The sequence below is a fragment of the Haliaeetus albicilla genome, chromosome 9, assembly GCF_947461875.1.
Source record: "Haliaeetus albicilla chromosome 9, bHalAlb1.1, whole genome shotgun sequence".
In the NCBI taxonomy this organism is placed as follows: domain Eukaryota; kingdom Metazoa; phylum Chordata; class Aves; order Accipitriformes; family Accipitridae; genus Haliaeetus; species Haliaeetus albicilla.
This window is the reverse complement of record NC_091491.1, coordinates 1,524,322-1,538,496: the sequence shown is the minus strand read 5'-3', so window position 1 is coordinate 1,538,496 and position 14,175 is coordinate 1,524,322. Positions and strand designations below refer to the sequence as shown.

The window sequence follows — 14,175 nt, the reverse complement described above, 5'->3', positions numbered from 1 at the left end:
AGTGCGAGTAAACAGTTAATATAGTGGTCACTAAAAAGCTGAAATGGCTCCAAACACTTGAAGAACAAGTACAAAAAGGCTTTCTTTTACCTAGATACTTTGGATTTTTACGGATAAAACAGAAACAGTGTGCAGAACACTCAGGCAAATGATTAGCAGAATTAGTTGTGCACATTCACTAACTTCTTCCTCTGAAGCAGTATTTTCAAAATGCCCTCAATATTATTAATATAAACTTTAAAAATTTATTTAATGTTGTGTCGGTGCCAGATTCCTTTTAACACAAGGTGTCTAAGTGTTTTACATGTTCCTTTCTGGGCCCTGAGTACAAGTGTCTAAAGAGTAGTGTCCTGTCTAAAGAAAAAATGCATTTGGATAAGCTAACTTTTTAGTGGGAAGTAGGAGGGAGGTCTTAGAGGCAAATTAATTTCCTTTTTTTTTTAACCTGTACTGAACGTTTAGATTTATAGAAAGAAGCTGCTAGATGCTGAAGCTAGCTTTCCATGACATGTCTGCAAAATGGCAAAGAGTTTGTAGTTTTGAATTTGCTTGGGGAGAGAATGTATCTGTGGATGTTGCACAGAGCACATGTTAGCACATATTATAACAATAAACTTCAAAATCTTTAAATTACCACTAAAAATAAGTTATGCAAATGCAATTCTAGGCTGCTGTGCATACAATGGACGTAGGAAAAGATATTTACAATTTTTTCTTACTCTTTATATAAGCTATATGACTGTGTATGCCTTAAGAACAGCATTCCAATTACGCAAATATTTTTTTTAAGGCTTGTTGCGTTACACCATGTTAAAATTAACAGCATTATAAACTATATCCACTCTTACCATATTGTTTTGAGAAATTCAGATAAAGATTACCAATAGAAATCTGTAAAATCCTACAAGCTGAGCTATATTATACCTGACAATATAGTGATAGCCTGATCTGAGGAGTAGAAAACTGAGTATTTTAAAATGATGAAAAGATATTCTGGCAGCGTAGCTTAAAGAAGCTTAAGATAGGAAGCCTAAATTAACATTAACCTTTATTACAGGAGGAGAGGTTAACCTAAGGTAAAAAAGAACACAACTTAACATGACTTTTTAAATAGGAACATTTAAATGGAATCACAGCTTAAGCTAAAATAGTCTACAGAAATTTCATTTGGTACTGTTTATGTAGGCAATCTTACATGTTATGTTTTGAGGCATTAACATAGCATAAAATATAGAAACGGAGAAGTTAACTAATTCAAATTATAACAACCAACTATTTTATTGAATATGCTCGCTTGGCAATAAATTTGAGTCAGCACCAACGACAGCTCTGCAGTCCTCCAATGTAGTGCAGATCAGGTGGTTGCAGAGCCCCAGCTAGCAGCAATACGATGCAGCTGAAGAGGCAAGCACAATCCACAGACAGCAACTGTAGCTACTCTCTAGAACAAGACGACCTCTAAGCTTAAATCTTTCACAGAAATGATGTGCTGATATTGCAGAAGAGATTACGGTAAGTTTGTTTTTTGTTTTTAATCACAAAAACCTACTACAACAATAAAGACAGAAATAAGAAAGAAATTATTAGTTGATGACAGATGCTTGCACCAGAAATTTGCTGCAGTGTCAGAGATTTCTTACTAACATTAATCCAGCTTTCAAACATGTGTTAGCAGCTTTGAGAATGTAATTAACACTATAATAAGGAATAATAATAATGTGCATGATAGCATGAACATGGAATTTGGGGTTCAAACTAAATTCCTAACAGTTTAAGATGTATTTTAACCAATTCTACTTAAGCAAATAGCACGCATGTATGGGGGGGGACTGCTACATTACTGCAGAGATTTGTAAAGCAGATCCAGTTGACAGCCATTTTTTCATCCTGTATAAAAGAACACATTATTCCAAACATAATATAGGCTTGAAATCACTAAAAACAAGAAGCAGACATTGTATAACATTTGGAAGAGACTTGCATTTTCGGAAGAAAGCCCTCATTTGAGCTTGAGGGGGAAAGGGAGATGAAAAAACAAGTCTCATTCTGCCAGACAACATGACAGTCTATGAAGGGATGCTTTGTAAAGTCTCTCTTGAACAATTCTAAAAAGGACCATGCCACAAAGGGGTTTATTGATATTTTTACTTAATTTCTCCTGCAAGTGGCCATTGCAAAGACAACCCTTATAAAGAAATAAAATATATTACGTGGATTTAAAGGGTGTCATTTTGGTATATTTGTTTTCAGGCAACAATGGAATACCAGATATTGAATACATCTACCTGTCTGCTGGTCCTTCTGTTTTTCATACCCACTGTTTCGGGTATCTGTCCTTCTAACTGTACATGCTCAGGAAACGACAGGAATGTGGACTGTTCAGGCAGAAACTTAACTATACTGCCACATGGACTTCAAGACAACATTACATATTTAAATCTGTCCTTTAACCAGTTTGTAGATCTCGATCATCAGCTAACGAGATTCACCAATTTGAGGACCCTTGATATTTCAAATAATTGGCTCAAGAATGTTCCTGCTCATCTGCCCAAGTCCTTATGGGAATTATATGCCATAAACAACAACATTAAAGTTCTTCAGAAACTTGATACAGCTTACCAGTGGAATCTTAAAGTGCTCGATGTTTCCAGGAATATGGTGGAAAGAGCTGTTCTGATCAACAACACACTGAGCAGTCTCAAGTTTCTCAATCTCAGTAGCAACAAACTTTGGACAGTTCCAACCAATATGCCCTACAACATAGAGACGGTGGATCTATCCAATAACTTCTTGTCCCAGATACTTCCAGGAACACTGGTGAGACTACAACACCTTACAAGCCTCTACCTGCACAACAACAAGTTCACATACATTCCCGACAAAGCTTTTGACCAGCTCCTTCAGCTGCAAGTGGTAACACTATATAACAACCCATGGTCCTGCAGTGACAAACAAAATATCCCCTATTTGCTTAAATGGGTGCAAGGAACAGCTGCCAGTGTTATAGGGGCTCCCTGTGCTAATCAATCTCTGCTTTGGATGGATGCCACACCAACTTCAGCAGCTCCCACAGTTATAGACTCTAGCCTCATGATTAAAGGAATGAAGGCAGCAGACAAAGCTACTTCTCCAGTGGCAACAGAACCAACCAAAATGACAAAAATGCATAAACAATTTAAAGCTAAGGAAGTTACTACCTTGGCAACCTTAAGCCAAACTGTAGTGTTTACGAGCACAGACCGACCACTACTCCTCTACCCAGAAGATCTGACAACTAGGAAGGTTAGTTCTCAAGAAGCAGCAGCCACACACACAATGTACATCAAAGATTCAACCGAGGTGAACTCAAGCCTGACTCGTTCAACAGGATCAGCCACTACTCCTATGACTTTAAGCATCACCAGTGGAATGCCAACAAACTACTCCAAAATGCCTCAAAGCACAACTGCTACCTTAAGGAAAGAGGAATCCACTACAAATAATTTGAATACTCATGTGCCCTCCAAAGCAAGTATCTGTGACATGTATTTGTTTTATGTTGTAATGCTTAATGCAGTGGCAATGTTTATTGGCTAAGGGCTTGTACCTTGTGAAAATTATTGAGTTTATTCCTGTGATACATAGCTGGAGTTAAGACATCCAGTTGAAATAATGAACCAACAAACAAGAAATTCGAAGTTCTGACTCTGATCTAAAGAAAATAACAGTTCTTAATTAAAGAAGTGCACACTAATGTCTTGATACTAAGCTGCTACTTATTTTAATATGTCTTAATTGAGTAAAACTAACCTTGATTTTGTTTTTAAAAATGTGCTTATTTTGTATTTAAATTTTTAATTTTACTTGCACAGAATAAAACATCAGAATTTTAAGTACTGATTTTATGTATGATTTTGTCATTAAACAACTGGAAAAAAATAGAAGGCCTGTATCATATCTGCATTGTCTTGCTTGACTTGCCAGTGAGCAATTCTTGTAATATAGCAGCACAGATTCCTTGTAAGTTATGACGACATGCAAAAGGAAGGGAAAAAATAAAGGAACTAAACCTAGCTGTTTCACTAATCAGAAGTTATTCCTGAGAAAAATTGCTAGCATGTGTATCTATGTTTGCTTCATATGTATTAGGATATTTTATATATGAAGAACAACAGTTTTGAATTTAAGAATTAAATATGACAATGCCATGATGTCTACTAAGAGGGTGTAAACTGAGAAGGCAACATGGTCCAACTTCAGCATGGGAAAAGTGGTAGGGGCTGATATCTTTTTGCTCTGTCTTGACTTAGAGATTGCAGGCAAGTTATTTCTCACTCCATATTAAAAAAAAAAAAAAAAAAAGATAAAAGTAGAGGAAAACAAAAGATGTTCAATGCCATGACACTCTCCAACAACGAGGAGTTAGCTACACAAATATAATGAAAGGGAACTCCTTCACTTTATTTCAAGTGACATCCAAAAATCTGAAATGTTAATACATTATGCTCAAAAGAATATTGCAAATCAGCCAGAATGTATCAAACTACTACTTTTTGATCAGTAAAATGAAATACCAGCCAATTTCTAAGGCCAGTTATGTAACAAATCAATTAAGCAATTAGTTGTCAAGCTGTCATTGAAACAGTCCTTGAATCTTGTGACTTAAAAAAAATTAATTCAGTCCATGGCATTGAACATGCCCAAATCCTTGCTTTATAAGGATGAGCATGAATGCTATTCTCCTCCTATGCACCATCAGTGAGTAGAAATAGTTGCACGCATGGTTCTGTCCACTCTAGGAAAATACTTTAAATTATGTGGCAAAGGTACTTGATATACTACAGATGAAGTTTTGCAAACAGCATGAAATGAAAACTGAAGAACAAGTTCATTGAAAAAGTATTATTCACTTAATATTACAAATCTTTATACAATGTTTTCCACTCATTTCAGGCCATTTAATTTCCAGTTATTGTAGCATGAAGGTGCTGCAAACCCCAGAAAACCTCACTACTGAGACTGGAGTCCTCTACCTATTTCTCCTAGGTGTCAATGAGGGCTGTAGACCATTTACAACCACTGGTATCTGAGAAATCACAACTTTGCAATTGTGAACAGTATTTCTATAACCAGAAATGTGTTTTAATTTCTAACAGTAAATGTTACACAATGAATTTGTACAGTTATTTCATTGGCATTTAAGTAAAAATAAAGTTACGTTTGTATTGAACTGAATTAGTGACGGTGCTTCTTTTCAAATAAGCATAGTAATAACACCGAATAGGTAATATTTTATTATACAAACCCATTTCAAGCAGACATTTGGCTCAATCTTCATGTCTTATGGGGGGAAATTATGGTTAAATCAAATTGTATTACTTTAATACTGCTGTACCCCGAATATTGTTTATTGATAAGCTGATGAGATAACAGTAACATAGGGTTTACACTTCCCCTTCCTACCCTTTAGAACTTGCAAACATCTAAGGCACTCTATCCACTAGAAAAAGGCAGCTCTTTCTCCCTCTCAAAAAAAAGATTCTCCATGTTTAATAGGACAGAAAACCTAAAAAACCCCCGAAACCAAAGACTGACATACGTTTTAGGTAGACAGGGATTAGTTATCCAAGTGAAAGTTTAGACAAGCTAGACCATAAGCAATATGTGCATGGTAACCTTCAACAGCCAGTGCAAGTGCCTCATTATATAAAGTGGCTACCAGCAGTCTGAAAGAGTTGCCCACTTGCACAAGTTCCATATATTTTTCCCCAGGTTAAACCATCTGACATGAACTGATAAATTCCACTAACTAGGACCAGTATTAAAAAAAGTCACTGCCTGCCGCTCTCTTTGGACAGTCAATGTATTTGCAAGTACTGACTGACTATAAAACAGTATCAACCTACTTATGTTCAGAACTAGGTACTTCCTAGAATTATCTCATCCATATGGTTTCATCCCACACAGTTTAAAGCAGCTTAGCTTGCAAGGTAGGACAGAGATCACAAAATGAGGTGCTATGACTAAACTGCCTTGAGTTGAGGAAATTACATGAAATACTACACATGTCTTTGCTGAACAATTCAATACAGGATGCCAAATGCCATTGCATGCAAAAAACCTACATCGAATCAACTTTAAATGTTCTGAGAATGTTTCACCCATAATAAGACTATTCAGTCAACAGCAATTCTATAAAAAAAATACTGTTTTCCAGAAGTTGTTTGGGGCAAACGGCAAGCCCCCACACCGAATGACTTGCTAGCCAGACTTCAAAGTTTCGTGCATGCTGATAAAAGCTTAGAAGTGGAAATGGGGTCATGCGGTTTTCCAATACATGTACAGGATTGGGAAGCTAGGATACAAAAAAATTACAGATGGGTATAAAAGTAAGATGGCACTCCCAAGTTCTAGGGCTGTGCTCTCTACCCAAACCTTCCTTGCCTGTGGTAGGTGCAAGCAAGAGGGCTTCTTAGACTGCTTTCAATAAAGCAGGCTGAAATTTAGGTTTCCTTGTATTTTTCTGGAATACAAATGAGTTGATAATGGAGCAGAGAGTAGGCAGGCAAATGTAGGAGTCATGCACTTGTTGCTTGGCAACGGTGCAGTCAAACTGAAATAATACTGATAGGCATGGATGTGAACATGACAGCAACGGTTTGTGTTGTTTTAAACATGCTGGTCATTCAGTCCATGATAAATATAAAATAATCTATTTTCAGAGAAATTATTTTTTCCAAAATAACTATTTAGCATTTCAGGACGATATTCAAAATACCCAAAAAAGGTCTAGCGCACCTTGTAATAGAAATACGATGCTTTTGAAAGGTTAAAACTGCTGTAGGGATAGCTGTGGTCTGAAGCAATAACTCAGAGGTTTGTATTCCTATTAATTAATTTGGGATCAGCTTTAAAACTTAATGGCAGTACTTCAGGATCAGTATTTATTGATTTATTGATCATTTTAGTAACAGTGTAGGGATTAAAAACAGAAGAGAACTGGCTTCAGAAGTCAGGTTGTTGCCCAGGAAACAAAATGTGAAGAAAAATGACAGAAGGAATTAAATTTCACAGCACAAGAAGGATATGAACTGATCCAGATATATCAGTAAAATGACTCAACAATGTCCTAGCAACAAGATCTCAAAAACCACCCAAAAAAAACCCAAACCCAACCCCCAAACCAAAAAAACCCCAGCCTCCTGCAAGCCCTCAAACATCCTGGCAGCTCCAATCTAAACAGTCTTTCTACATTTCACACCTTTAAAAATGACATCTAGCACAGAACCACAAGACAAACACCCCAAATAAGCACCACTTAGCCACATTCCTATTAGTAGAAAAGATGTCAGAGCATCATTCCAGAGCAAAGCCCCACCTGCTAGGTTTGAAAAGGCAGCCTCATGGAACAAAACTGAAGAATTACAAAGCTGCTTAAGAGGACGCAAGCAATAAAAAGGGAGGTAAAGGCAAGCAATATTCCACCTAGTAGCAAGGCTTATGTCAAAGTATAACAATATTTTCATTAAGTATCCTGTACTTGGATAGAATGTATACAAATCTGCTCCTTACCACAATGCAGGAACGCATAACTGACTTGTACCATGATCACTATGGTTTAGCAGTGATTTTTCATTCTCCTTTGAGGAACTGAGGTTTGTGTTCATTTAAAAATCCCTCAGACACAGTTTATAAAGCTATTTTATTGAAGACAACGTCTCAGATTGTTAAACTGCCAGGTAACTTGGTCAATGATTAACACTTCATATTTTCTGTACAGTTCACTATCACAAAACTAGGGAATCATCTCCATTCTCCTAAGACTGAAGAACAGCAGATCTGCAAGAGATCAGAGGCCATTCTGGAGCTCGTTTGTATTTATAGTCTCTTTTCACCCCCAAACCACAATTCAACAGCAGACAGTTTGCTGACTTTTGAACCCACCAGCTGGGTGGGGCATACAGATCATAATGCAGCATTAGAAAAATGCCACGGCAAACTTTTATAAACACTTGCCTCTAAATACCTTTCTGATGGCCAGTTATGAAAGAGGATCCACTTCCACTATTGTCTGATGTTCAAGCTTTGTTTTTAGTCATCCCCTCCTTTCTGCTGAATTCAACAATCCTTAAGCATCAGTTACTAAATAAAAGGTCAGGGCTATCCATACTACTTCGCCAAGTAAAAGAACTTAAAAAGCAGAGTTACACACAGAATAGGTATTTTAGAGTTTCATAGCGATCTAAACAGAATTACATACATAGCAGTGAGATACGTAGAACTAAAGAGTTCCCATGCTAGGAATTTTATACTTTCTGAACAGCTACTAGTTAATACAAGATGGTTCAGAAAGATGAAGATGGCATAACTTATTTTGGGCAAGTCAGAAGATTAAATATTTGACTATCTTTTTTTTCTAAATTTGTGTTATCTCTGTGTGATCAGCTACTGGTAAGCTGGTAATGAAAAAGTACTTTGCAGTGCTTTCTATTTAATGTTCTCATTTTTCAATTTTTACATCTATTGTCTCAACAGGCAAACTCTCTTGTGGACATGTTTCACAGCCAAATTTCAATATACACCCATAAAAGAACAACACTGTGTTTAATATACATACACTCAGTAGCTACTGACATGATAAACAAGTGGCATCCTCCTTTATTATTTATATACTAGCTTTATTAGGGCCCATTACTGGCTTGTCCAGACTTGGAAAAGTTTACTCTCAAACATCTGTGTACAAACGGTCACCCACTAAGCTGGCATCTTTTTCCAAGGAATATCACATACCCAAATCACAATCAGTATTTAATGATGCTAATGATTGTAAAATTTCTCAGTTAAGGATGCAAGCAGAAAAAGTTGACTTATTTGCAAGTAAAGGGCATGAAGATATCAGTCATAAAATCTCATAGTTCTCATAAATAGCCCTTATGCATGATTATGAAAAGCAGATTCACCTCCACTAGATTAGATATTCTGCAGAATTCAGCCCCCAAATGAATAGGTATTATCACTATTCTTTTAGTTCACAGTATGCTTCACTCATGACAAGTGTTAAGTAGTATATATACTTAAAAGTGAAAGATGCCATAGCCTATTTCAATGTCAGATTATATATTTTTGTAAATATGTCACCAGCTTCATTCTTGAATGTGTATAATCAAGTTCCAAGGAGTGGTTAATCAATTCCCCAGCCTTTCTGCCGATATCAGTATTTGATTGTGTGAGAATTATGTATTTCCTAACTATATGTAGTCCCAAGAAATCTGCTGCACAGGATTTGAGATGCAAACCACACAATGCTGAAGGAACACGATCATTATATATTGATAACACCTTTCCAAAAGCCTGTAAAAACATACACCAATACTTAACTTTCCTTCTACTCACCATCATTCTAACACCACACTTAAAATATCACTGCACCTTGGACCAGCTAACAGTAAAATGTCAAGGTTTCAAATACCAAAATAAGCACAAAATAACCACTAGGTAGTTTTCATTTATGACAGATTTATATATAAATAGTTTGCAGGCCTCAGCTCAAAATACTGAGGCAGTTTGTAGCATCTAAACAACAACATAGTTTTGCTGAGATGACTTCCACATGAACTCATTAGTAAGTCATAGCCACTATGCCTGTTAACTTCCTTACAGATACCACATTGCTGTTAAGTTAGCCAGCTGTGGATAATTTTATTTTCCTGCTTTTAAAGAAAAGGTAACTGATCTAGCAAGCATGTATTGCACACTTTTGCATAAATTTATTTCCAGAAATTCTTTCTTTACAGATGAAATAACCGTTTCTTGCTCTGCAAATGAAGAAAACACACTGCATGTCAAGTCTTCACAGAATACATAAAGATGCCTTGGATCACTGCCAAACACAGGAAACTTTTTGAAGATGGGTTATCACTATTCTTGGCATTTGTATGCCTAATTTCTTGTCTGAAAAGGACAGGATAACAATGTAGGCATTCTGTTTTACTTGACATGAAGTAAGACAGTGTCTCATGGAAAAAACTGGATGAGAAAAATGTGGCAAACAAACACAGAGAATTTTTTAAAGAGAATTCAGAAGACTACCATGTCTTCTACCTTTGTGTATGGAAGGGGCTTAAACATCTTGGGGGGGGCGGGGGGAGAAGGAAAAAAGCACACAGGCTTCCCTCAGCAATACCCCTTTCTGTCAGTTAGCGCTGCAGGTTCATGAACTGTTACCTCCACTCCAAGCAGGAGCATACGTGTGTGCCTCTATGATGACGTTGGCTCCCCAGCCTAACTACAACAAAATCCTCCTTACAGGAGCAATGGCACCATCGATGTTGAATGCCTTTTGCCTAGACCACGAGTTCACTTTAGCACAGATGCTTCAAATCATCCTTTCCCATAAATCTTCCTAATGCTGTTATCCAAGTGGCTTACAAAGGAAAACAAACCAGATAAGAGTGAAAAACACCAGTTTACTTCTGAAGAGAACTAGTCAACATCCCTTTTCTCATTAAACTGCAACTAAGTCCTTCTGTTGAGCATGCAAAAGATACCACACTTACTGAAGCAGGCACTGAAATACCATCCTCCTACCCCAAATAAAGCTATCAAGCATTGCAAGTTCCTTTCAAATACCTACTTGTGTCCACTACACATCTCACCTGGAGAAAAAGAGAAGACATCTCATTGAAACAGGCTCACTCATACTAAAATTAACCATGCAAGGATATAACAGCACTTTTAATATATTAATACTTTTGTTGTTGTATATTCAACATAACTTATGATAGATGTGAGGAGAAGAACACCACCACCCCCCAACGTTTGCCTTAGAAGAGGTGTCTTACTAAGTTGAGCTATTCCTGAAAGTATATATTCTACTTTTTTTTCATCCTGAAGAGAAGATATTTTCTCTCGTGATATATACTTGCACGAGTCTCAGAAAAACAGTTTCTGAAATTACTCTGATGGAATTGAGGGGAAAAAGGGAAATGCAGGTGGGAGTGGGCAGATAAAATTACTCCAGCTGATCCTTCTAATTTGCAATAGTCTTAACTTTTCAAGCTTACTCCATTACAACAGTGAATAAACAACAACTGGGAGAAAAATTCAGTTTCCAAACATCCACTTTTATTCCTGAATTTTCATGATCAGTCTTTTCTTGTGACAGCAGTACAACTAGTTTAGAAGGGGTCTGAACATAATACATTTTATATTCTTCAAAAATCTACTGACATTCAACTGCATAAAGTTGCCTGAAACAATCAGCATGCCTTTTAAAAACAATTTAAGCTGATACATGCTGTCCATGAGTACATATCCTTTTTTAAGCCTATGCAAAAATCAACTTTAGCAAAAATCATAATCCAAGGATATGTAATTTTCAGTGTTTACAATGAGTTAGTCCCCTACACAATACAGCATTTTAAAATGTATCCTTATTTAAACTTTTGAAAGTTTGTGTGCATATTTAGTATCAGGAATATCTAGGGAAAAAATGAACTTTAACGGAAGACAGGCAAACTAACTTCAGTTTTGGCACTGTATGTACTCACTTTACTGTCAACTCTGTATCCCCTTTGAACCTTTAAGGCATCACTAATGTTTTTTCTACAGCCTAGCATAAATGCAATGCTCAAACTTAACATTCAGCAAATCTGTTCCTAGTGCAGAATTACATGGAACATTCAGATATCCCAGTAAAGTCACTCTACAAGTCCCATGCTGTTCAATGTTTTCCAAAAAGCAGAAAACAGCATTAGATGCTAGATATGCAGATATGTTTCACTGAAAACAAAACAATTTTGGTTTTGTTTCAACAATGATCATTAATATTCCAAAAGGAAAATTTCCAGAAGCCATCCCTCTTCTCAACCATTTGTTGTAACATGTGAAAGATACACATGATAACCAATTTAATAGTAGTTAATTACTGTTAGAGACTTATATGGCCATTTATACTGCAAACTGAAGTTTCATATAAGATTTTATAAAGGCCCACTTCAGTCAACACAATAGGCTCAAAGGTGACTCAAAGACATGAAAGAGGGCATGGCTCTTGAAGACAGAACATCAGGACAGAAGATAAGTGGTACTACTCATCTTGTTTTCTTCCACTGCATCCAAAGAGTCAAGGGTGTTGAAAATGCAGAAAAGGGGTCAAGTTAAAGGAAGGCAATTTCCCAAGCAAAAGAAAGGGAAAGCCAAAGGCTGACTTAGATAAATGTTCTCTCATATAGATCCCTTTTCAGAGCTATAAATCATTGGAAAAAAGCTCAGATAAATTTTTTCTTACCTACTTCTATGTAATGAGACTTTCTTTGTGTTGTTTAGTATTGCTTTGATTAGCATAAGCTTACAGATTCATTAAGTGTAGAAATGACAAAAAGCACGGGCACTTTAATCTCATTCACACAAATATTATCTCCAAATGGTACCAGCCACATTACACTTTCTTATATATTTTTCCACCTTTGACTGCCTTACACATAAAGTCTTCCTAAGAGCTAGCATTGAAGTAAGTGTTTGAGAACTTTCACAGCAACAAATCTAAGAGAATGTAAGCATTTCCTCCCTACATTACCAGCTTAAAAGCAAGTGGTTTGTGTTGGTTTTTTTTGAAGCATGAAGAAACCCTTGGCATGCCTGTACAAAATTCCAGAAGAAGGAAACAGTTTTGAAATTTATTTTACCTTCCACATTGATACTGAACAGAAGTTTTGTTTGTTTGTTGCTCTGAAAAATCAAAAACATAATAAAAGAAATGTGAACAGATATATGCATTTGTTGGATCTCTGATTGCATCCTGGCTAGGAAACCATATTTAAGTAGCAGAATTCAACCACCAAGTTAGAGGTTATATTTGGAAAGGTTCTTCAAAAGCTCACTCATTATTTTAGCCTCCAACCTGAATTTAGAATAAGGTATGTTTATTACCCAGTGGTAAAACAATAAAATTTTCCAATCATTAAAATTGTTCCTTATTTGAAAATTTCTGAGAGGAAATGACAAAAGTCACACAGTATAACAGAGCACAGATTTTCTAGGAAAATAAGTTTGTAAATCAATCTACTGAGTAAAAAGCACTACTGAAAACAATGAAAAACTATGAAAATTAATAAAATTAAGGATCTAAAATTTTAATTAATCCAAAAAATCTTACATGCCTGTTGGGTATGATTTTCATTAGAAATATGTAAATTTGAAGAATGCCTTGATTGCAAACGTGTATTGACTATTTACTTAAATTGTTGAATACAAACAGAAGATACTGCTGAAGAAGTGATTTCCTCTGCTTGTTTTCACCTTCTTACACGAACTCAGAGGGTCTGCAGAAGGTTCACCACTGGTGACATCTCCTCAAATCACGACAATACTTTTTGCGGGAAGTGGCACCGTCAACGAAACTGCCACCGCTGGCACCCCAAGTAGCAGCGCCAGCACCAGTGAGGAGCACACCGTGGACAGCAGCGCTGGCACCACCACCAAGAGCTCTCTTCCCAGCCTTACCCCAACAAGCCGCTCAAGCAAGAGCTCCCCAGGGACCACAACCATTCCTAACCATGCCACAGATAAGCACATCAGCAGCAAGGGTACCACAAGCAAGCACCCCACCGGTGCAGCAGCCACCCCACTGGCATCACAAACAAGCACCCCACCAGCAACAGAAGGACCAGGAAGAGCCAAAGCAACCGCATGACTTCTACCAGCACTGGTGCCACAGGCAGCTCCACCAGCATGAACTCAGCTACCACCAGCAGCACCAGCAGAAACCATACCGGCAATAGCAGCAGAAGCAAAACCAAGAGCCCCACTGCCACAAAATGCATCGGCAATAATCCGACCACGAACACCCATACAGGATCTGCCAGCATCCGTAAGTGCCACACTGACGTCAGAACTCTCACTACCACCATCAGTGCTGGTGAGAACTTCACAGACTTGGACAGCACCCCACCAGTGCCAAAACCAGCAGTCCCACTGCCGCCAGCCAACACCTCACCAGCATCAGCAGTACCGAAAGCAAAGGCACCAACAACAAAGCACAGAGAAAAGGTACAACAGCTCTAATCTTATCTTTACAGCTCTCTCTTTGACTGCACCTGGTTGCGAGCGCAATGATTTTCCTTTTCTTAAAAGGACTAAGAATGACTTTTAGCAATGAGTGTAATTGCTATGGAAACTGTTTTGAACATGCTGTCG

The 14,175-nt window shown here is 37.2% G+C and overlaps 2 protein-coding genes across 6 annotated transcripts in view; one reads left to right on the top strand and one right to left on the bottom strand.

Annotated features, from left to right (window-relative positions):
* NF1 (neurofibromin 1) overlaps positions 1 to 14,175 on the bottom strand; it is a 104,798-nt gene that overhangs the window by 40,174 nt on the left and 50,449 nt on the right. The window lies entirely within an intron of this gene.
* On the top strand, positions 19 to 5,209 carry OMG (oligodendrocyte myelin glycoprotein). The gene is made up of 2 exons (XM_009927907.2): positions 19 to 1,512; positions 2,251 to 5,209. The coding sequence occupies exon 2, from the start codon at positions 2,257 to 2,259 to the stop codon at positions 3,574 to 3,576; it is 1,320 nt and encodes a 439-aa protein (XP_009926209.1). The 5' UTR covers positions 19 to 1,512; positions 2,251 to 2,256; the 3' UTR covers positions 3,577 to 5,209.